General features: G+C 41.6%; 1 protein-coding gene across 1 annotated transcript in view; it reads right to left on the bottom strand.

The window, feature by feature from the left end:
• The window catches only part of Galnt5 (polypeptide N-acetylgalactosaminyltransferase 5), a 43899-nt gene that overhangs the window by 4286 nt on the left and 14150 nt on the right, over positions 1-25463 (bottom strand). Inside the window, exons 2-9 of the mRNA XM_048426020.3 lie at positions 23473-23639; positions 21750-21869; positions 12410-12545; positions 11736-11855; positions 11013-11130; positions 9363-9686; positions 4872-4952; positions 2427-2588 (exon numbers count right to left, since the gene is read on the bottom strand). Of these exons, the coding sequence (XP_048281977.3) occupies positions 2427-2588; positions 4872-4952; positions 9363-9686; positions 11013-11130; positions 11736-11855; positions 12410-12545; positions 21750-21869; positions 23473-23639 (1228 nt within the window). The remainder of the gene's footprint in view (positions 1-2426; positions 2589-4871; positions 4953-9362; positions 9687-11012; positions 11131-11735; positions 11856-12409; positions 12546-21749; positions 21870-23472; positions 23640-25463) is intronic.

Raw genomic sequence — 25463 nt, 5'->3', positions numbered from 1 at the left:
GGTCACTGCGCAGTGTCTGTGATAAGGAGTGTGGTCGTCTTTCTACTCCCCTTTGCTTCAGGCCATGAACTGAGCCACGTTCAAACCTGTGGTCTCTCTGTGATGTGTTGCCTTATCATGGGCTCCAAACAGCAAGACCAGCCTATGGTGGACTCAGACCTCTAAAATGGAGCAGACTCAACCCTTTCCCCGTTAATTGTCTAAGGCAGTGGTTTCTTAACCTTCCTAATGCTGTGACCTGTTTATACAGTTCCTCATGTTGTGATGGTCTCAAGCTGTGAGGACCCCAGCCCTAAAATTATCTTCATTATTACTTCATAACTGTAATTTTTCTACTGTTATGAATTGTAATGCAAATATCTGTGCTTTCTGGTTCTTGAGATCTTGACTCACAGGGTGAGAACTGCTGGTTTAACATGTTTTTCTAAAGTGATAGTCAGTTAGCCCAGGAACTTGAGAAGATTTGTATGAGAACTGTCAACAACAACAAAAAAAGAAACAAAAATAAGAGAGAGAGACAGAGAGAAAGAAAGAAAATCAATACAGGTTATCCATCTCTGTGAAAGGCAGAAGGCAGCACCGACAAATTCTTAGTTTCTATTATCTTAGTAAATATTACCTTTTCCACGGCAACTTTCTGGGTAAGACCTACTCTTAAAAACTTTCTCACTGTATATCCTTCCCAAGATTCCCTGCAGGGAAGAGAGGTTTTGACTTTCATTGTCTGTCTTTCCTTCTGTCCTCTTTCTTTTCCACCTTCAGTGCGGTGTTAGAGAAGTAGGAAGTGTGACATAAATTTAGCCATTACATATTTATGAAATTTCCCCAAAAGTGCAAAAAATAAAAAGAGAAGTTTATGCACTACTAATTCTCCATTTGGTAGTATTAACTGACAATAATAATGCTTATCAGTAGGAGGAAAGTGTCTCAGAAAATTAAAAGATGCAGTCGGGTGGTGGTGGTACATACTTTTAATCCCAGCACTCAGGAGGCAGAGGCAGGTGGGTCTCTGTGAGTTCAAGGCTAGCCTCATCTACAGGGTGAGTTCCAGGACAGTCAGAGCTACACAGAGAAACCTTTGTCTTAAGAAATAAAACAAAACAAACCAAAACCAAACAAACAAAAAATTAAAATATACTACTGGAGAATGAATGAGTATCTTGGACCCAATTTTAGCTCCCAGTAGAAAGAGAATGACTACATATGACAACAAAGGAAGGATAACCTAATAAATGGAGACACCCCAAAATAAAATGAGTTTCCTTTGGGGCCAGCTCGGGCAGAATCATGATCTCTGTACTGCCAGTATAAAATACTGAGAAAAACAATGTAAGAGACAGCAGTTTATTTCAGCTCACAGTTCAAGGATACACCCCAAAACTGTGGAGGAATTCACAGTGACAAGAGATGGGGGGGGCTCGTCACATTTCATGCACGGTAAAGAAGCAGATATTGAGGGACAAATGTCACAGCATCCTCACTTTCTCAATGCCGTACAGCCCAGGATTCCCTTTTGAGGGAATAATCCCACTCAAAATTAAGATGGGTCTCCCCACACCATTTAACATAATGAAGACAGTCTCTCCTAGGCAAGCTCCAAGGCCAACTCTAACCACAACACCAATGCCTGCAAGACATTTGGTAGCTGCATGCTGGTGAGGTGGCAGAAACCTGAGGAGGCAGTCCTGACCTGAGACCAGTCCTAGCATCTCAAGATTCCACGGCAAAGTTTATGACATTGAATCCTATGCTGACATGACTGAGAGAAACTGAAGGGGCTGGGGAATAAACACAGTTACACCGGGATGTTTTGCTAGGGTAATAACTGTGTTGGAAACATTCTCCTCAAAACTGCTTTTTACTGGGAGCTATGTTATCACCAAACGTAAAGTTGACAAGACACCCACAGCCACCCTCCTGTAATCGGCAGTCTTATCTGTGGAGCCACATAGGAATGAGAAAAGACCCCTTTTCTAAAGAGAGAGCAGATGTGGGAGCTCAAACCATTCTAAAGAGCAGCACTTGCAGTAAGAACGCAGCTTCTTGCTTTGTCTATAGATTGTGCCTTTAGGTTCCTCTGGTAACCAATGAGAATAAGTTTCATCAATACACAAGGCACTGTTGATTGATTTAAATGAATTTTCGAAGCTAGCATGATGGTGGCAATACAACGGGAAGAGATGGGTGCTTTCATTTAAATGACTTGCTTGAAATCAATTTTGAAAAAAAGCAAACAAAACCAAAAATAAAACCAAAACATTGAAAATTTACCAAAACTCTGCCCCTGAGTGAACCTTCACACTGTCTCTATTGTGAGCTAACAGCACCTAAGACTTCTGGCTGATGGGACTGATAATCGGAGCTTTATGCCCCCTTCCGCTGAAGTTGACTGTGTGGTGAAGGGATGGCACGGATTGTTTGCTTACCAGTTCTGGATGAAAGCCCGATGCTGATTTGTGCAGCCACTTGAGGCTGGAGTTTCTGTTATCACATGGCTGGAGTCTCAGGGGTCCCTTATCAGTGCCGGGCGCCAGGCACCACTGTCCGTGTTTAATAAGTCTCACCCAGGTGTAATTGAATTGTTGAAGCTGTAGAGAATGGACAGAGGGAAGGCCATTCAGAGAGCAAGCAGAGGCAGGGAATTTGCCAAAGACTTTAATCAACAACAGTGAGACTGTGGCTGCTCTAATCTGGTGAGTATGTACGTTACTTAACCAGCCCACTGTCATCTTTCTTAATGCTATGGTGGGTAGTGCGACTATCTCTTTTGGCTTCAGCAATGACTTTCAGGTGTCTGGTTCTGTGACAGTTGTGATTGTCTTGCCTCTGCTTCTTTAACAGCAAGAATTCCGGGTCTGTGTCACTATGACTGGCTTTAAGTTGGGATTTAATTTAGACTGTAAGGTTGTATTAAAGAAATGAAGGCAAATCTTGCCCCTCTAAGTGTTGTCCCTGGGCCAAAATCGTGTTGCCTGGACACTAGTTATAAATGCAGGATCTCGGCCCCATCTTGGATCCTGTGAGTCTGAGTCGACCCTAACAAACTCCTCGGGTGATCATCAGTGTCTGAGAACCAAGGACAGACAATGGAATAGGAGGTCAGGTACTTACTAAGACACACTGCACATCACCTTAAAAATGGTCAAATGTAAAAGCCTGCAAAAACTTCTAGTTAAAACAAGGAACAGGGATTGAGGGGGAAACTGAGTATTTCATTTCTTTTGAGGGTTCCAGATGAATATAACTCAGGTATTAAAACCTATTGGCTCTGTCCCTACCAAATTAACTTCCTCTACATTCCTGTTCTTTTTGTTATTCAAAAAGATCACTAGAAAGGAACAACTCAAAAGGAGCAACAGGGCCAGAATGTGACAGAGCTTCCTGCAAGGAAGGCAGTGGCTATTACTCATATTTTGGTGTTTCCTTCCCAATTCATTGGTTTTCAAGAGCAGAAGATGAGTTTCTGGTGAGATACTGATTTTACAGGTATGCTAAGTTCCTACAGAAATAGTCTTAAAAGAGTAGATTATTTTCATATATTTTTGACTAATTCTGCAGTTGTTCTTTCTATAATTTATGACTATCTCCACTGTGAACTGTGAATAAGCAAAAGTCCTGTCTTTCAGTTGATTCTTTAAACTCATCATTTCATCTCTTTTCTAATTATGAAAGTGTTTCCTCAGCTTTGGGTTTCCAATCCACAGAAGAACTGCACTGACAACTCTGTCTTCTACTCTAGGGGAAGCTTGGGACTGAGGCACATAAATGGGATGCTCTTGAAAGTCTAAGGCACAGTGCTCAAATCAGCACTAAGAAGGAAGTCGGCAAGCCGAGGCCATCATCACAAAATGATCTGTCTATCACAGTGTGATCTGCAATCTGGGGGCTGATTTGTACACATGAATCAGTGTTCCTGTGAGTTCTATTTAGCATCCAAAGCAGTTACCAGTCCCATCTGGGGTGCAGATGCTGGAGAGGGAGGTGCAATCACTCGAACCTCACCTCCAGCATGGCGGGAGTAATCCTCTGTTTTTCCTGGCCCCGCTCCCTCGCCTATCCACTGTGCTCTGATTTCGTGGTTATTTTGTTAGAAAAATTTTTCATCAAGGATCACAGTTTAGGGGACGTTCATCACTCCTTTAAGGTAACAGAGAAAGGGGAAAGTTGGGCAGAAGAATGGAATCAGAGAATAAAATGGGTTCTTTAGGATGGCTCCATAGAAACTTCATTTCTACTTTATCTGTTGATAAAGATAAACTTTAAATAAAGTTTTATTTAAAACTTTAAATAAAATAATAACTTTATTATTATTGTTTTGTGCATGTGTGTGTGTGCATGCGTGTGTGCACGTGTATGTGTGTGTGTAATATTTATATGTAGGCATGCATGTCACAGATGGTTTGTGGAGGTCAGAGGAGTAGTAAGGAACTAGTTCTTTCTGTACACCTTCATGTGGGTTTCGGGGATTGAACTCACATGGACAGACTTGTGTATCAAGCTGCTTGACCCACTGAGTCATCTTGCCAGTTATCCTTTAGGCATTTTGTCTTTATCATTACAACCAACACTTACAGCGTACCAAACATTAGGTAGTACTTACCAGTCCCCAGTGTGTTGCCAATTCATTTCAGCTTTAGAATTAGGCACTATCTGCACTGCTACTTACAAAGGTTTAAGACTGTACATTAAGCCAATTTTGCTAGGAAAGTCAAGACTAAATCCATCACGGAGCAACGACGTCAATGCCTACAGTCTCTTCCCTTCTATTACTTCTCTGTCGAGTGGCACTTCCTTATACCAGACCATGGATTATGTTGACATTTAGATGTCTATGCATTTCTCCTGGGCAGAGGTCGGTTGTCTGCGCCTACCTGGCTGCTCCCATCACAGTCTTCCAGCGTGGCTGTGGTGTTTTTCACGGAAATGCACTTGCCCAAGGCCACATTCACAAGCTAAGGAGCAGAACACAGAATACAAAGCATTCATTAAGAGCAAACACATCTTAACGTATAAGAAGGCATGCAGACACATCTAGAAACTAGAGGGTGGACAGCCATAAGGTCAATGGATAGTCGATAGATTAGAGTTTGCAGGAGATGACTGTCATGGTCACAGCCCTAGCAGAGACACAGTGTGATCCTGTCTCAGCACAGCTTCAATCTGGCATCATAAGCCTGTGATTCAGCCACAGTAGCAACAGACATTAGCTTCTCATTAACTCTTTCCTGGGATGCTGAATGAAAGGGAGCGAAAGTTGCTACAGGAAGGAGGGGATTTTCTTCTTCTTCTTCTTCTTCTTCTTCTTCTTCTTCTTCTTCTTCTTCTTCTTCTTCTTCTTCTTCTTCTTCTTCTTCTTCTTCTTCTTCTCCTTCTTCTTCCTCTTCTTCTTCTTCTCCTTCTTCTTCTTCTTCTTCCTCCTCCTCCTCCTCATTATTATTATTATTATTTGGCTTGAGTTTATCTCAATGCCTATTTTAAAAGTCAGGGTACACACCTCTGATTTCATTAAGCCACAAGTTATGGGCTACATTCCTTGACTGACCCCTCTAAGGGATCTGACTGCTTAGGCACTGACTCCTAGCTAAACTGAGTCCTTCAGAGAACAGCAGATCCCAGCTGACTCCCTGTCAGACTTTTGCTAATGACTCAGTCAAGCTCCGACTCATTACAGGAAAGTCACGGAAAGCTAGAGCAGAGCCAAGCTTCAAGGCCCTTTCTGGCAGACTCGGGTTTTTAATGAATTTACAGGGTCAACTATGAAGGAAGCTTCCCATCAGTCCCCATCTAATGCAGAGAATGTGGATTCCCTTGCCCCCTCTGACATTCTGGGCAGGACTACCGGGATGGGAGGTTAAGAATGCAATTTAAACTTTTCAGGTTTACTGGTGGTGCTCTGTAGAGGAGAAATTATGCATGTTCTATGAAAGCCTGCTAAGCTTGGAAAATGGTGACCATGTTTGTGTTTTTTTTTTTCCCAGCTTTTATGGGGACCAATACAAAGCTCCGATTTCAGGGTGCTGTGACAATGAAGGCCTTGTCGACCACAGGATCACCAGATTTTGTAAGCAGGGTGTCTAGTGGGTTGCTGCCTACTTGTGAACGCATGCCTTAGCTTGGAGATTAGTAGGAGCAGTTTGTGGGGTCAGAAAAGGCAGAAAGAAGCAGTGAGAGGGGTTACTGCAATCTCTAAGTAGGAAGAACTATTCTCACAGATACATACGGAGCGTGTGAGATGTGGGCATATGCCAGTCAGAGAACTGGGCAGAGCTCTTTCGTAGAAGAACAACACCTAAGCTGACCTTCGGCCAGTGGGTACTAGGAAAAAGAGTTCATCTGCTAGAACAGGGAGAAAACAAAGATGCTAGATGCTCTCTGAGAATCTGAGGCGGCAAACTGACCTTCATTTGGGTTTGAAATAAAAATGTGCCTCACCTGTTTGAGCTGGGAACCCTCGCTGACCTTCAAGGAGTATAACCAGACCTCAGCAGTTTTACTGGTCGGTCGTTTCTAAGGTGTCTGACACCGGGGATACAGAGAAGTTCTAGAGGGACAGATCTCCAGCATGCTCCATTCACAGGTTCAAATGGCAAGTCCGGGTATAGCCACCATCAGTAGGTCTGAGCAACGGTAGCATGCAGGAAACGTGCAGTGGCTCACTAAGCTCAGGAAGTAGGAGTAGGAAGAGACGTGCGGGGCGGGGGAGGGGGGTGCAGGGCGATTCCAGAGGCAAGGAAGGAAATGGAAATCCTCATTACTCTTTGGATTTTTTTTTTTCCAGACAGGGTTTCTCTGTAGCTTTGGAGCCTGTCCTGGAACTAGCTCTTGTAGACCAGGCTGGCCTCGAACTCACAGAGATCTGCCTGACTCTGCCTCCCGAGTGCTGGGATTAAAGGCGTGCGCCACCACCGCCCGGCTACTCTTGGGATTTTATCAGAGAAATGAGTCCCATGTTCTAATGGCTCATTCAGAAATTATCCTATCGTAAAACAGGTTTGGAAAACTGGCTCCAACACGGATGAGCCAGGTGCTTTCTCCTAGAACTCAGAGACTTCCAGGTGAGAGCACACAGCGGGCGCTCAGGACACACACATGTCCCTTTCCCAGGTCCACTCGGCTGCAAACTCCTGGTGGCAGAACCAGCACTACCCAGACAGTGTTTGGGAAGTCTTAGTTTAGATGGTTTTGTTGTTTTATTTTGTTTATTCATTTTATTTATTTATATTATTTTGTTTTCTTTCAAACAGTTCCTTCCTGCAGGAAGGCCTTGGAAGGCACTGGAGTATAAACAACAATTTCTCCTCCTAGGTCTTTAATGAAAACCATTTCAATGTAATAATAGTAGTAATTATAATAATAATAAAAATAAAGTATTGTGTAGATTTTATACTTTCTGGATTGAATTATTTGATTTTCCCAGTGTCAAAGGTAGAGATTTCTCACATTTGCTTACATAACTGTTAAATCTTAGGTGTAGGCTGTTTGCTAATGATGTACTTCAAGGGAAGAACAAAGCTTGCCGAGGCTATAATTGATTTCAGATATTATTGGCTATGAAAAACTACTCGCAATAAAAAACTTTCGTTGGACTTAAATATCGAGGTGTACAGGCCGAATGATGAGAAAATGTGAAGCGAGAAACAAAAGATAGATTTTATTTTCCGACAGCCTTTCCTAGCTGTCATGGTCTACTGAATTATGTTTGCTATTAATCGGAAAAAAAATCTCAAATATTTAAAACAGTAATAACACTCTTGTCGGAAGAGAGCAGGAGATGTCTTCATTAATATTTGTTTACATGAGGGCAGCGAAGAACGTAAATAAAAGAAAAGGGTCTAGTGAGGTCGTTTTGAAATGTATGCCCAGCATTTTGATACATTATAGAGCAGGCATGTGCAGGCAGGGTGTTTTTTGTTTTTGTTTTTTTTTTGTTTTTGTTTTTTTTTAAAAAAAGAGCTTTTCAAAGATAGTGACAACTTACAGGGAATCAAAAGATAGTTCGATTGCGCCCTCTGGTGGCGCATGTTCAGTAATGCTGCTGCTGAGAGTCTAGAGCGAACTTCAGGACTTCTCTTGCCACCTTTGTGAGGAGGATGGAATTTAAACATCTAAGTGGGAGGTCTGATGTGTCTAAGGCCAAGCTGTTCTTCTTATTTAATTATCTAAAGTAGCTGAGAGCTACTGTGACCAGCCCCAAATCCTGCTATTCTCTTGTGAACTATTCCCGGCATTTTGCTACAAATAAACCAGGTCATGTATATTTTACTGGTTAAATCTTATAAAATCAGCACAAATATTCAGAATACTCTCCTGTTTTTGATCTCCTCCCTGGACTTCCCTGGTGAGGACAACAGCATTATTTTTACTACATCTTTGTTATCTGGGCATTTGACAACCTGGGAGAGGGGCTAGTCTATACATCTGATTCTTGGAAGAGCTAGAGATGGCTATTCTGAAAAAGCAGACACATCAACAGGTACGTCAGACATCTTCCTGAACACAACAGGACAGGGCTATGGAAGGAAGCAAAAGAACACTGGGGATATTTATAAGTAAATATGAAAAGTGACGTAAGAGACTAAGCACAGACTTAAGCATGGGCTTCAGTCACAAGCCGTATCAGGAAGCTGTACTCCTGGGTGGACTCAAGGCTTCCCCCCCAGGGTCTCAACTTCTCAAAGCTTTATGTTGCACTGGTCCCCATTCAAACTATCTGCCCTTTGTGAAAGTTCTGTTAGTGCTTTGAATATTTTTATTATTTTCAAAGAAATTTTTACAAAACCCAAATTAAAGCTTGTATTTCCGGTGGATAACCCCGTTGGTGAAGGAAGAAAGGAAATGAGGAAAATCACTTGGGAGTCCACGAACCCTCTCTTGGCTCTCCACCTACACATCTCCATCCATGCCCTGATGGATTAACCTCTCCATATCGTGGCTGCCGCCAGCCTGCCCTGAGTTGTGTAGGAGCTGAACCCCCGCCTCTCAGAGCTAGGTTGGCTCTGGGTCTCAGGCTTCAGATCTTCTGAGAGGATCTCTCTACAGCACACATTTCAAAGGAGTCGGTCCTCCTGGCCTGTTCCTTTACAAGAGCCTTTATATTCTATATTCATACTTCATTTACTTATTATCCCTGTCCTCCACGCAATGCCAATTTCCAAAGAGACAAAGTCTATATCCTGAAGTCATCTTTAATTATCAGTCAACATTACCACATAATAGACTCCCTCAGATTCACCTCTAACATCTCTCATTTATACTTTGTTTCAGCGGCATTCATGTCTGTTGCTTAAAGTACATTACGTCATTCTTTCCTAAGCATATTTGAGGGGGCTTCTGTGTTGTTTTCAGTGGCCCTATTAACTTACCACGCCACTAGCTCTCACAACGGGAGCCTTCAAGTCTGGGAAGACGTTGTCCAAGTACCACTTGAAACCTTTGCACTTCAGCTTCTTCCTCAGCTCCCTTTGCTGGGTCAGGTTGCCCACATCCAACCCTTGGTCTATGAGGTGATCCCCGTGGCCATAGAAGAGGTCCTTGTACTCATCGAGCCAGACCTCAGCCACCCGCACCAGGTTCCGTTCCACTGTCTTCATGCGGTCTTTGGGGAAGGAGTACGGATTGTCATTTCGGAAGATGTGGCCCACTCTGGAACAGGGAACAATTTCGATTTCACCACCACACATCCAGACCTGGCGATGAGTCAGTGAAAAGCACCAGTTATCAAATGGTCACTCACAGGTCATAGGCAAGTAACCATGCCATGCTACTGCCTGGAAATAGTCCTTCCAACTTAGAAACGCTCTCACAATGGAAAAGAAGATACAGTAGCTTTATTTAGTCTTATGCATGGTGGACCATTTTCATTTTCCCTTTAGATTCAGCTATGTAACATTTCTCTTTATCTCCTTTCCAAAGAACTCTTTACAGAACGCCAACGTATAAAACATATCACTAACGTTCCTGTTTGGGTTTAATCAGGAAGAGGCTATAGATGCCCATTTATTCACCTATTTATTTGGGAGACCTGTAGGCCTGTGGTACCCAACTCAAAACTCTTCTTGGCCAGGACTTCCAAACTTATACACATCTGAACACAGACCACCCAGTCGCGTAGGGAACCTGGTATTAGTGTTCTATTTTTTTTTAAGGCTTTCTCGGCATGATTCAAAGATGACTAAGTCATTATACACAGTCTCAAAAGATGACACACCATGACCCACACTTGGCTTGCTGGTGGACTGCAGGGGAGGGATTTTTTTTTGTCATTTGTTTTCTCAAGGCCATCCCCACTACAGATAGTTCCACTGCCACCACTGTATTAGAGAGCTATTCCAAGAGAGTCACTGTACGTTGCAGATGAATCCCAAAGTAATTTGCTTTAAGTATGAATTTCAGAGGTTTTGTTCAGAAAAAGAAGAGTAACTCCCCCATAATTAGACATAGAAACACTATTGTGAAATATTAATTCCAGTGGTTTTACCACAGTGGTTGATTCTTCTACATTAAGCCTGGGTAATGAAACAATCTATAGAACCTGTGCCATAGAGAAGTTTCTTCTCAGTCAGTCACATATGTGATTGTGTTGATAAACTGAAGCCACTTGAGAATCATAAACACTTACATGTCCATATGTTGTGATGTTTGTGTATGGGTGTTTACATGTATGTGGAGGTCACAGATCAACAGAGGGTGTCTTCCTCAAGTGCTCTTCACCTTCATTTTTGAGATAGTTTCTCTCACTGATATAAAACTCAGCAATTGGACAAGAGTAGCTGGAATCACAGATTCAAGTCTCTGCTCTTGGCTTTCTATGAGAGATTTGAACCCAGGACCTCATGCTTGTGTGCCAATCTCTGTAGCAGCTGAGCCTCTCCCCTGGCACCAGAATGATGAACTTTTAATTAGAAAGAAAGAAAAAAAGAAAGAAAGAAAGAAGGAAAGAAAGAAGGAAAGAAAGAAAAGGAAAAGAGGGAGGGAGAGAGCGAGGGAGGGAATAAAGAAACAGTAGCGAATACCTTGAATGACAACTCCATATTTTCTCCTCCCCAAACATCAAGACCAGGGTCATAAGTTCCAAGTTCGTAAAAGTAACTTTTATCAATGGAAAATAATCCACCTGCCATGACTGGGCACCTACAAAGAGGAAAGATGGTGTTATACTTTGGTCCCAAGGTGACCTGACTTCTAGAGCGGCTCCTCTTTGTCTGCGTGGGAGTCTGGAGTTGTTTTTGGATAGGCTGGGGAAGTCTTGGAATGGAGCCTGCAGCTTGGCTTTAGTGAAAAGTTTCTGGCTCACAGGGGCTAAACTTGACGAGAGTCTGAGAAGACGTAGGCAGGGCTAGGATTCTTACCTGTCAATTATGTTCTGACACAAATCCCAGGGTTAATGTGAATTCCTACGGCAGTGCTAAATCAGGTGTATTTCAAATTGAATTTGGGGGTAAGGAGTAATGACCTAACTTCTCAGGAAAATTTGTTTGCTTTGATAAGTCTCGAATAGATGTATAATTTTTTGAGACATGGGTATCACTGTAGCTGAAGCTACCCGTGAATGTGCTCTCCTCCTGTTTCTGCCTCCTAAGTACTGAGATTAGGGGTATGTACCATCCTGTCTAGTTGATACCTACAATTCCTACTGGTTTTCAGAAGGATAGAGTATAACTTTTTTTTAAAACCTATTTTCTGCCTTTCTAAAAAGACCTTGGACTGCTGCTAGTCTTCCGTTTTCACACACTTACCTTATGACGTCCGTTTCTTTAATCCCACTTTTTGCAACAACATCTGGAGGAATTGTTCTCCAGCCAAAGTTCATGGGCCACGTGAAGACACCTCTTTGGAAGTTGTCCACTGTCATGTAACTAATGTAAGACAGGCAAAACAAATGAAGTTGCGAATGCTAAGATTATCTGTGTCTCTATAGAGTTCACAAACACAGCCTCATGACTGGTTCGGGTGTGGGACGAATGCTCACACATGATTCTGCACGCTTACCTCGTACTATTCGCTCAGGGGAGCTTATGAATATGTTTTTGCACTGCTAGTTAGCCGGTTTGATTGCTTGCTTTCAACTTACGCTCATCTTTTGGTCGATAATGGCCATTTTAGAGCAAGAAATGAAACACTTGAAGTTCCCATAAAGGGTATGATTAGAAACTTGAGAAAAAGAAATACTTTGGAGTTCAACGGACAATCAAAGGGGATGAAGCTAATAATGAGAAGTTGGATTTATTAATAGATGAAAGTTGGTGTACCAGCCAAATAGACGACTGAGTTGGTAAGTTCTGATCCCAAGGTATCTCTCATGTGTTTCCCCTTGTTTGGTAAGTAGGCCGCGCTTTTTAGGTTTTATCACAGCACGGATGAGGACTAGCAGTCTCTGCTGCTTTCCAGTGTCAGAATGTGGCAGCATTACCTCATGTCCTTGTCATTGATGACTTCAATTACTGGGCAGGCCACTTTCTTCCTATTTAAATAAACTCTTTCCAGAAGCGGTTCCAGCCAGCCCACATTGCATTCCACGTGAGAGTCTAAGAATGTCAGCACATCCCCTGTAGAGGGAAAAAAAGGAAAAAAAAAACACAAAACACTGGGAAATATGGTAGGATACAACCAGTCTATGTGCTTCAAGGTCCAAAGCGTTGGGGATTGTTTGACAAGTGTGACTGTGAACGTGGGCATCTTCTATTCTCACTGATTTCCTGGTTCCTAGAATTTCATTTTGTAATATGTGGGGAAACTCTATTGAATAATAGAGATTCTGTGGAACAATCACCACTCAGATCTAGAAACAACTGATAAGCTACTGTCATTTGCCTGCTTTTTTTTTTTGCCACTGTGGTGAAACCATGACTGAAGCATCTTCAGGAGGACAGGGTTGATTTGGCTTAAATGATCCAACCATGGTCTGTAGTGATATTTTGTATTTTAATACACGAAGCTTGCCTGAAGATTAGAAAATAAATCAGCCACCATGACCAGGCTTGCAGACCAGACAGTGGTGACACACACCTTTAGTCTCAGTAACCACACTAGTTTGTCATGGAAACTGAGCAGTAGTGGTACATGCCTTTAATCCCAGCCCTAGAGGTTTATAAGGGGGGAGGAGAGGAGACAGTTCTCAGACACAGTCTCATTCTGAGGATTCCTGGAGGCAGGATTGCTATTTTGAACTAAGATAGAAGTAAGACCTAATGGCTGACTGTTTTTCTTTGCTGACCTTCAGGTTGAACCCCAATATCTGCCTCTGGGTTTTATTAGTCATGTTGCAAGGGTCCATCATTAATAGAAGCCAATGCATGAACCCAATGGCAGAAACTTGAAGCAGACACCACAGAACACCACTTACTGACATACTCAGCTTGCTTTCCTATACAACTCAGGACTGATGCCCAGGGTGGTACCATCCACACTCTGCTAGCTAGTCTTCCGTCAACTTGATACATAACTATTTATAGTTATTTGAAAGGAGGGAAACTTAATTTAAAAAAAATATCTCCATAAGATCTGGCTGTCAGGCGCTTTCTCTATTAGTTATTGATGGGGAGTGGCCCAACAAATGGGGGGGCATATCTGGACTGGTGGTCCTGGGTTCTGTAAGAAAGCAGGATGACGAAGCTATGGGGAGTTGAGCAGTAAGTAGCTTCCCTCCATGGCCTTTGCATCACATCCTGCCTCCAAGTTCTAGCCCTGCTTCAACTCTTCTGACTTCCTCCAATGGACTATGATCTGGGATATAAGCCAAATAAACCCTTTCCTCCCCAACTTGCTTTTGTGTGACGAAGTTTCATTGCTGCAATAGAAGCTCTAATTAAGAGGCCCATTAATCATTCATCAAAAATGCTGTACAGACATGCCAGTCTGATAAACAATTCTTCAGATGAGGTTCCCTTTATTCTGGTTATTGTTTTCACTGGCCATTCCAAAGTGTGGCCATGCAGGTAGCACTAAGTCTTACTGCTCAGTGCCTGTGTTCTCCCTGGGTGTCTTATCGGTTCCTTGCTACAAACCTAAGTGTAGATCTATTCTCATTTCAACTTAAGAGATAAAGACTGGAGGAACAAATAACTAGAGTAACAGTCACTTGCCAAAGTAGTTCACCTAGGGTGCCATGTAATATGATGAAACAACTCCTTACATAGCTCATGATGGGGATCCAAATCTGCATTCACTCCCCACCTGGCCCGGATCTTACCTCATTAATATTCTCATTCATTTGTTGCCAAGACCTGAGGGAAGAAGCACCTGCTGAAAACATATTTTGGAATTTTACATTGTTGTATTTTGGGGAAGGGGAGACTCTCCTACGCACGGATGCCATCGCTCCACTTTAAGACGCTTTGTTTTAAAATAAAATCTCAGGATTTCGTAGATAAGCAAACAAAGAGCTCCCTACGTAGCTGGCTCCTGGTGGTGTTTCTAATTGTGGCAGAATCATCTGTGAAAGTGTGCTGCCGCGTTTGTGCAGAGAGCCTGAGAGGCACGGGGGAATAGGGAGTAGACTGCCAATAAACACAATGTGTGTCCTTTGACCTATGGTCTACTTCTAAGATCTACCTAAACTCAATCTTTGGACAAATGGCCTTCTATTTTTATAAATTTCTCAAACTCAAATTCAGCACAGCTTAATCCAATCTTGGTCATAACCTGACATAGTTCTCTGTTTTCTAGGGCGAGTACTAGCATGCAGGATTGCTTGAAGATGAACTTTATTAACAGTAACAGCAATAAAATAAAATGAAAATGGCCAACCTCAGTAAAAGCAAGCACCTTCTCTCCCCACTCTTTCCCATTCCTTCAACCCCTGCACAGAGACTGCCTCTGCACTCCCATCCCCACCCCAGTAAACGTCTTATGTGAGCTCTGCTGCATGGTGTGACTTTGTGGGTTCCCTTGGCTTCATTCTGCCAAGGTGCCTTCCACTGTTAAATCATCACATTCATCTCTTAGTATCCACAAGATGCTGGTTCCAGGCTTCCTCCTGACACCATTCTCAGGGGCTGATGTTGCTTATTTATATATGACAGTGCAGTATTCCCTGTATACTTTAAACCATACCTGGATTACATATGATACCTCATCATGTAAACAGTTCTGAGACTGAACTACTGGGGGAATAATGACAAGAAGAACCAGCCTGTGTATGTCTAGTACAAATGAATTTTTACATGTATTTTTAAATCTAAAGTTGGTTGAATACATAGGTGCATTACCTATATATAAGGAGGCCTGGGTAAATACATGTATATACATGTATATACATATACAACTATTCTAAGTACTAAAATGGACCTGCAATTTTATACGCCATTTAAATAAATTTATCTTAAATTTGTATTATGATTTACAATGAGGGTAGTCCTTAAAAATTAGAGTCGACAAATGTGTCCTTTTTAGGTTTCTTGAGCAGAATTTCTTTCTAGTCAGTAGTGAGCAATTAAGATGCACCTAGGAGGGTTTTCCAGATGGAGATCTATGACCTTTAGGGAAGTATTTGATTTGGTGGGACTGCCCAGTATTGTAGTGAGGAAGATAGAATTCACTGTTTTTGCTGTTCGATAACATTTCTTCTGGGAATACATATGAATTTGTGTATATATAACTGGATTGTGATATAAAGTTTATTTCTTTTTTACATCTTTTATTTTGTTTTTATTGAGCTATATATTTCTCGTTGCTCCCCTTCATCCCTCTCCCCTGGTCCCTTCTACCCCTTCTCATGATCCCCATGTTCACAATTTACTCAGGAGATATTGGGTTTTTTTTCTACTTCCCATGAAGATTAGATTCATGTAAGTCTCTCTTAGAGTCCTACTTGTTGTCTAGGTTCTTTGAGTTTATGAATTATAGGCTGTATTTTCTTTACTTTATGTCTAAAAGCCACTTATGAACGAGTACATACTACCTTTGTCTTTCTGGATCTGGGTTACCTCACTCAAAGTGGTGTTTCCTAGATCCATCCACTTGCCTGCATATTTCAAGATGTCATTATTTTTTTCCTCGGTGTAGTACTCCATTGTGTAAATGTACCACATCTTCTTCATTCATTCTTCAGCTGAAGGGCACTGAAGCTGTTTCCACGTTCTGGCTATGACAAATAGTGCTTCTATGAACAAAATTGAGCACATGTCCTTGCGTTATGATTGAACATCCTTTGGGCATATACCCAAAAGTGGTATTTCTGGGTCTTGAGGTAGATTGTTTCCTCATTTTCTGAGAAATTTCCATACTGTTTTCCAGAGTGACTGTACCAGATTGCACTCCCACCAGCAAGACAGGAGTGTTCCTCTTACCCCACATCCTCTCCAGAATAGGCTGTCACTTGTGTTTTGGATCTTGGCCATCCTGACAGGTGTAAGATGGAATTTCAGAGTTGTTTTTATTTGCATACCTCTGATGGCTAAGAATGTTGAACATTTCCTTAAGTATCTTTTAGCCATTTTATATTAATCTGTTGAGAACTCTCTGTTTATGCCTGTATCCCATTTTTATTGGATTATTTGTTCTTTGACGACTAGTTTCTAGAGTTTTTTTTTGTATATTTGGACAGCCCTCTGTCTGAAATGGGGTTTGTGAAGATCTTTTCCCATTCGGTAGGCTGCAGCTTTGTCTTCTTGGCCTTGTCCTTTACTTTATAGAAGTTTTTCAGTTTTAGGAGGTCCCATTTATTAATTGCTGTTCTCAGTGTCTGTGCCGCTGGGGTTATATTTAGGAAGTGGTCTCCTGCGCCAATACTATCAAGTGTACTTCCCACTTTCCCCTCTAAGAGGTTCAGTGTGGTTGGTTTTATGTTGAGGTCTTTGATCCATTTGGATTTGAGTTTTGTGCATAGTGAAGATATGAATCTATTTACATTCTTCTACATGTTTATATCCTTTTATGCCAGCATCACTTATTGAATATGCTTTCTTTTTTCCATCTCATCTTTTTTCACTTTATATTTTTTACTTCTTTGTTAAAAATCAGGTGTTCTCAGGTGTGTGGATTAATATCTGGGTCTTCAATTCGATTCCATTTGGTCCTCCTGTCTGTTTTTTCTGCCAATACCAGGCTATTTTCAGTACTTTAGCTCTGTAGTAGAGTTTAAAGTCAGGAATTGTGATACCTCCAGAAGGTCCTTTATTGTACAGGATTGTTTTGGCTATTATGGGTTTTTTTGCTTTTCCATATGAAGTTGAGTATTAATTCTACCTACACAAGAGCATGGAAGATCTTTCCATTTTCTGGTATCTTCTTCAGTTTCTTTCTTTAAAAAATTCTTGTGACAAATATGAAATGTCCCTTTGTCTCTTTTGATTTATTTTAGTCTGAAGTCTATTTTATTAGATATTAGGAAAGATACACCAGCTTGTTTCTTAGATACATTTGACTGGAATTTTTTTCCCCATTCCTTTACTCTGAGGTGATGTCTGTCTTTGAGGCTGATGTGTGTTTCGTGTATGCAGCAGAAGGATGGATTCTGTTTTCATATCCAATCTGTTAGCCTGTGCCTTTTTAAAGGTGAGCTGAGTCCATTTATATTAAGGGATATTAATGACCAGAGATTGCTAGTTCCTGTGATTTTAGTTTTATCTGTTGGTGATGTTACTGTGTGTGTGTTTCCCTTCTTTGGGATTTGCTGCTGTGAGATCATCTATTGTCTGTGTGTTTGTGGATGTTTAAGGTTTTTTTTTTTATTTCTCTGATTCCCTATTTCATTATGCCGTATCTGACAGTGTATCCTAGAACCTCTATGCACAGTTTAAATTATAAAATTGTGAATTTGATTGTTCCCCCAACTGACCTTGTTCTTTTCTGTTCTAGTGTAATAGCCTCCTAACTGAATTCCCTGCTTCTCTTCTCTCATCTTTCTAGTATCTGTTTTCTATATGGAGGCCTTCCTGGTCTTTTTAGATTCAAACAGACCATTTAGCTCTCTATTCACTGACATTCCCTGATTTTCTAACATTTGCTACTTGGCACACAGAACTGCAAGAAGTCTCATTTTTGTCTTATCCTCCAAATGAACTTCTTACCACTCTCTTCTCCGGTCAGGTCCCATCAGCACCTATGAACTCCTTCTCTGCTTTGAAATTGCCAAGCTCATATCTGCACTCGAACGCTTGCACATGTGAACGGTCTTCAGCCACATACCAGCTGATAGCTTCCTTTCCTAAATTAGTTCTTAACTATCATATTGTTGTATTAATCATAGATTTACTTTACTAAGGAAATTAAGCCTGGAAAACACAGTTGGCCAGCTGAGAATGATGGGGGACAAGCACAATTAATGTAAATGACATAGATGCATAAAAATTTCATAAAGAAACATTGTTTTGTTCAATAAATGCATGGTTAGAAATGTAAAGTCACTGCTGGGCACACAACTCACTGGTAACATATGCACTTAGCATGCTCAGGCCCTGGGTTTAATACTCAATATTATAATTCATAAATGAGAATAAATACAAATTAAAAAATTAGCTACCACTATACCACCAATTTTGTTGTGATATAATTGTTTCTCACTTAAAATTCCTATTACAAAATGTTATTGATTGGAACAGAAATCACCCAAAAGGGTGCCAGGCACCTTGCAAGGCAATTTCTTCAACAAGTTCATTGAAGTGAGACTATGACCCTAATGTGGACACCAGCTTCCAGTGGCAATCCAGATAAAAGTGATAGAAGAGAGTTTTGGGTCTTGCCCGATCACTCCACTCTTGCTAGCAAGTTTATACTCTGCTGCAGCTGCATTTCTTTGCTAATGTCAAAACCCAACTGCTTTGAATTTCTACTGTGGACTATAGGCCAGTCTTGTGTAACAATTTCCTCTGAGATTAAAGCATGTCCATCTTGAAGGGAAATGTGTTAGGAGAGGATTACACAGGGAGGTGAAGTAACAAGATGTTCTAAGGGGAGATGAAATAGACAGGAAGTAAACAGCTCTAATAGCTTCAGGATGTTCCTGAAACTGATCAGAATCACTAGGCCTCTCCTTTACCAAGGGTCTTCAAATAGTGAATACATCCCAGGGGAGAATCTTAGACAAGTCCAGCTGCCTGGAAGAAGCTCAGACCAATTGAACCACCCCGGAAGGACACTCTGCATCTGGTTGAACTGCCTGAAGGGTGTGCAGTGTGCTCCAAGTTCCCAGCTTTTGTGGCTGTCACTCACGCTGGGGTGAGCTTTGGTGGTGCAGCTGTCTTTGAGTCATTCTGCTTCTGTAAGTGACCTCTCACCCCTAGCCCTGTAAGGAAACCAATACAACTGATTCATTCACTAAATTGGATTTTGGTGGCATCTGTCATGGGTCCCCTATCTGAGGTGAGTAGATTCCATGTTTCCCCTCCCCAGGAAAAGTCAGTAATACAACGTTATTCCTCAGTAATTCTCCAGACCTTCAGTGACAGACTCGGACCACCAAAATGTGCTCAGTCTTATGGACAGAACATCAGCTGTTCTTAATCTCTCCTGTGTGTGTGTGTGTGTGTGTGTGTGTGTGTGCGCGCGCGCGCGTGCCATTGTTGGACAGTTTAAATTATAAAATTAATTTAACTGCATTGTATAAGGCAATCTAATAAATCTCCCTTTACTCTACATTCAGTCTATCAACTCTTGTTTTTCTGAAGAATCCTAACTAATACACAAAGAGATCAAGTTTTATTTTAGCAAACCTGCGGGATGATGAGAGCATTTGGGAGGTTGAGGGACAAGAACATAAGACTGCAGTGAGAATCCATTTACTCCAGGCAGGAGACCGGCAATACCAAGGCTTCTAGAGGTGGAGTGGTGCTGAGAAACAACAAAGAGTGGTAGTAGCTGAGAATGCCGACTTTGGGCTCAGGGGTCTGGGTTCAGATGCATCCATTACCCTGATCTGCATGAGACAATGACAGCAATTATCCAATGATTGTACTTGTTTCCCAGAGGCACTGCAAGGACGAAATCAGTTGGTATGGAGATTATAGAGTGCCGTGTGATTCTCAGAATCTGTTTCTACTGTGGAGCACAGATGCTTCCATAGAACGATGTAAAATTGATGCTGAATGTTTTAGCATTTCTAGAATATTCACTGTCAGGAAGGATTCACCTTCCAGTCACTCTAGAACACTACAAAGAGACAAGGAAATTGGTGTGGTGCTCTTTGGAACCACAGAAATAACTGTGGGAAAAAGAGAGGCAACTTCAGAAAAGAGAGGTGTGAGGACCCGAGAATTAAACTATGCTGAAGTCTTCGACTACTTAGGGATTCAGCTACATCAGTTACAAAATCTTCCATTTAAATTGGCTCAGAGTGGTCAAATTCTGGACAATCGGGGCACTTAAGAACAATGATGGTCAGATGTTCCCATGGAATTTCCTCAGTCTCAGGGGAATTTGATGGGGAGAAGGTTAGGAAGAGGGTATGAGAAAAGAGAGGGTAGCAAAGGGAAAAGGAGAGCGACAGAGACAAGGTCTCTGAGGATCTCTACTATACATGGATAGCACCTTAAAAAAGGAAGAGTTATGGAAAAACTGTTTTGTAAGCTCTCATTTTAATAACTGATACTAGCAAAGGCCAGCAGTTTATGTTCAATCACTGTGTAACATGTGTGAGTCTTAGGTTAATCTTTGGAAGCAGAGAATTAAGCCACAAATTACCTCCAGCCACAAAAGGCGAGGTCTAGCTGTCAATATCTTAATGTCACCAAGAGTAAGACAGCCTGACAGTATAGGAAGAATCAAAAAGTGGGCAACTGTTGTGACCGATCGTCAAATTGCATGTATTGATCACCCTCAAATCATTTGTCCTACAGGTAACATGAAGACTGAACATTCTGAACATGGTAAGTTGCACAGGGAGCCACGGAGTTGGCCTGGCCTAGTTGCTTTGAGAGGCATATGCCATAGGTTTCTCAGGTTGGAGTCCTTAGCTCTTGGATCACACAATGTGCCTTCCAGTTCCTGAGAGACTGAGGGACTCCCTCAGGCAGTGATGCGTTCAGGCCACTTTGTTTTTCTCTGTATGTTTCCTTAATGGTCAAGCAAGCACGAAGGCTTGACAGGACAGTTGGTCTTAGACATTAATTTTGTGTGCCCTGTATAACTTGCAAATGTTACTGTATCTGGGCAACTACAACTGTATTGATCCTGGCAATTGCCATTTTATTCTGTTTCTGATAAAGGCATAAAAATTCTGATTGCACTCAATAAAACTGTCATAGCCTCGGATGTGCTGTGGCCCCTCCAACCAGCCATATCAGGTGACCTTGACCTGGTAAGTAAGTACAGGCACTTAAACAACTGTACAAATATATCGCCTGAAATTTGAAAATAACACACTGTGTCAATGCGGTGTGAGAGGGGTTGAGCAGACTGGGAGACTAAAAGAACAAACTAACCAAAGCACATGAAATTTTTAAAAGATCATGAAATGAAAAATAGTAGGAATAATGAGAAAAGTTGAAAGGATATTTATAGGTATTTGATGTTTTTCAATATGAAAGTATGCTCTTTTTTTTAGTAATGCCCAGTGAAACCTCAGGTGTATGGTGTCATGGTGTCATAAGGTCTGTGAATCCCTTTGCAAAGGCCCAGAAAATATGGCTAATGTATCCATGACTGTGTGTGAGGGGGAGACAAAGCATGTATTTCTTAAGAATTAAAAAATCCATAGCCATAAGAGGTGAACAGGTGGGTACTCCTGTTCTAATCTTTCAAACTCTGCATTTTTTTGAAAATGTCCTAAATTAAAGCAAACCTATGAGGAAAACGAAAGTGGAGCCGTTTCTTACCTGTTGCGTTCTGTGCCCCTGCCAGCCTCGCTCTGATCAAGCCATGTCTCTCTTTGAGGCGAAGAATCCGCACTTTGGGAAACTGAGACATGTATTTATCCAAATCAGCTTTTAGGTAGTCTATATCAGAGTGAGAACAAACACAGAATACTTTAATTAACTAGGTTTACCAGCGGTGTCTTTGCAATATCAAATTCAAAGCTATGATGTCATTTTTTTTTTTTTGAGAATGGATTTTACTATACAGCCCAGGCTGAGTTTGAACTCTTGATTCTTCTGCCTCTGCCCCCAGGTACTAGGATTACAGATATATGCCACCACATCTGACTTTTCCAGAATTTTATTTACAGCTCATTTTCCACTAATTTTGTGGATATGAGTTTCTTTTTTGTTTCTTTGTTTTGAGACTAGTTTTCTCTTTGTATCCCTGGTTGTCCAGGAACTCACTCTATATACCAGGCTGGTCTTGACCACAAGAGATTTACCTGCTTCTGCCTTCTGAGTGCTGGGATTAAAGGTGTGTGTGTCACTACCACAAGCTGGGTGTGTATAAGTTTTTTAAAGAGGACCCCGAAACTGTAATAGATTCAGGATCCATAAAGTACTCATTAAAAAGAGACCTCATCAAAGGTCTCCTTTTGCTTGGTAGCCCGTTGTTATTTCTACGTAAGTTATTAAGATCACTTACTGGCGTTTTCAATTCTCTTCCGGCATCTTATTGCTGCTTGAGTTCACTGTGATTGTTGTAGCAACAACAGAACCATAGAAAGCACACATAGCACCAAAGTTACAGATCAAGGTTCAGCTGTTTCTCTGACATCACCATCCATTTGCTGTTCTTGCTAGTTCAAAAAAGAATGGGTGAAAGTTTGGGAATTCCCATTGTGGCATCACTGGGCCTGTGGGACTTCCTATATACAGAGATAATTTTGTAATGGAAAGCGCAAAATTCTTTGATGTAGGAAAGCAAACAATGGGACAATAAAAACTGTGAAGGCTTCTTCTTCCAGACTGGACTATCACTATTATCTTTCTGATCCTTTAAAAAATGTGTCTTCTCCATGCTTAACTTCACATGGGATCTTCCCTGTTCTTTAGAAGAAACCAGGGAACTTCCATTTCTTTGCTTTCCATAGAGTTCAACTTTGGCTGACAGTAGAAAAATAATTCTATTAACAGAGTGGACGTTGCTCATTACAGTCCATAAAATATGACTTATTCATCATCTTCTGGACTCAAGTGATCAACTCAGGGAATGGCAGCACTAAAATCACTCCTACAAAGCAGAGGACTCACAATGGGAATGGGTAAGGCATTCCCTGCATGACCAGTGATGTAGTCTTAAAGATGAGCTTGTGTTGTGTCTGAGTGTTTTTCCTGTGTGTCTGAGTACCGCCTGCATGCAGTGCCTATTGAGGCCAGAAGAGGGTGGTAGCTCCCCTGAAACTGCATTTACACAGTTTTGTGCTGCCTTGTCAGTGCTGGGAATTGAAGCAGTATCCCCGGGAAGAAGAGCTGGTGCTCTCCCTTGCTACGCCATGTCTCCAGCCTCAATTAGCAATACATGATCAGTACTTAGATTGGTTTCTGTGGCTCCACATGAAACAATAAGCTGGCATTTACAGATACTTAAGCTTCATCCGATTGCCGTCTGAACCCTACCTACTGTTGCCCTCCTTCCGTCAAGCTTTAATCTCTCAGGAGAACCCAAGGCAGGCTTTACCTTTGGTGCTGAAGTCATCCACCAGCAGAATCTCCTTGATGAGGTGTGGAGGAGAGCGATTGAGGACACTGTGCACGGACCTCAGGAGAGCGGACCACACCTCATCTACGAAGCACATGATGATGCTGGTCGTGGGGAGGGCGTTGTGCACCAGCTGCTCTGCGCACCTGGGGCAGGAAATAAGCACCGCTGAAGAGAGATGCCGCTGAGATCACAAAGGGTCCTAAATAATCTGCGTGTGCATGCACACACATGCATCTCTCGTCACCAGTTTATATGTGTACCAGGACCATTTTCCATGCAATAGCAATAGCGTTTGTTGAAATGACTCACAATGACAGAGTTGACTCCTCCTTTGGTGGTGTAAGACTGCACTGAAGAGGAAAGGGGCTTTGCAGATTAGATTCTACTTTAATCCTACCAGCAAGATACTAACCTCAATAATAACCTATGTATTCTTTCTGTGCCTTAGTTTTGCACATCTGCCAAACAAAGTGATGGTCCTCTAAGAGTTTTGGAGCCTAATGAACTGTATAGAAACTGCCTACCATAGTTCCTGGCACAGGCATTCGCTAAATGGTAACTGTTGCTACCATTATTAAATCATATACCAGAAGAGAGCATTCTGAGTTATTTAGTGTTACTAAGTAGTTTAGGACTGCCTGTATAAATAGCCATCTGCCAAATGCCAAAAGAGATATCCTTCACCCTACTCAGCATATGAATGTATTTATGGTACAATGAACATGTGCCAAATAATCACACTCTTTCCCACTTCTCTATTTGGAAGCTCCTTGCTGTGACGACTGCAGAGTGGCCATACTTCAAGTCATTTTGCTGGCATAGAAATGAGAGCCAGGCTAAGAGGGAGCAGGTGCTCGGTGGATTCCACCTGGCCGTGGTTTCCTACAGGCTCCGCAGCTCATGCTGCCTCGCTATGGCGTTTTCTGGGTCTGGCCTGTGTCACTGTTCCAGGGCAGCTCCTAGCAGGACCTTCCACATTATATTTGCCATTCTGCTAACACGCCTCCTCTTGGTAACATAATAATCAGCAATGAAGGTCAATAAATACTTAAGTGCTCTGACTTATTTCCGTGTAAGATTCCGACCTCTTTCCCCCTTTAACTGATGAATGACTGAAGTCATGGACAGATTGGCTCTTGATTATGTTAGTAAGTTCCAGACCTGGGACGGCAACTCCGCTTCACCCTAGCTCTAGAAGTAACCACGGAAGTTTAAAGCCCCAGAGTAAAAATAGCTAGCAGTCGATGCAGCATTTGTGAGAACCATAGCTTCTGCTAAGTATCATGGCTCACTTTTGTTTACTTAATGAATAAGACACGGATAAAGGCAAATGCTATAGTCAAACAAACAACATTTGCTCAGTTTTTTTGTTTGTTTATGGTTGCCAAAGTACCATTGTGAACATAATTTAATTCCATACCATGGCAATTGCTTGAGATGCAGTTGTATAATGTATTATCACATACTTCTTTAAATGGTGCAAAATGAAGCATGAGATGATCAGTGACCCACCCAGCATCATTTACCTAGTTCTAGCATACATGGGAATGTAAAATGATGTAGCTTTCATTTCATTGGGATACAAAGATCTTCTGCACTAACAGAGTATGGATCGGGAATCAAATAAACATATGGTCACATATCACTTATCCCTAATTACTGGCTTGGAGAAATTGCATAACTTCTTTGAACTTTAACTTGCCAACTACAAAGCAGGGATTAAAAACTTTTCTTACTTAAATATCTATCTGACACAGAGCTTTCTCAGAAGAAATACAAACCATCCCACCATGGTCTATAATTGCAATCTTTTCCCAAAGCAATTGGTTAGCAGAATAACCAAAAGACCTTGGGAAAACATGCATCCAACCTTCAGCCCCAGAAAACAGACTCAGAAAGTTTGCACAGAAATTGAGAATCTTTGTCATAAACAAAATAAGAGACAGAGGAATGACTCACAAGTCACT

Source organism: Myodes glareolus, chromosome 21, assembly GCF_982192425.1.
Source record: "Myodes glareolus chromosome 21, mMyoGla1.1, whole genome shotgun sequence".
Lineage (NCBI taxonomy): Eukaryota > Metazoa > Chordata > Mammalia > Rodentia > Cricetidae > Myodes > Myodes glareolus.
Note: the sequence above shows the minus strand (reverse complement) of the source record. Positions and strands in the feature narration are given on the sequence as shown.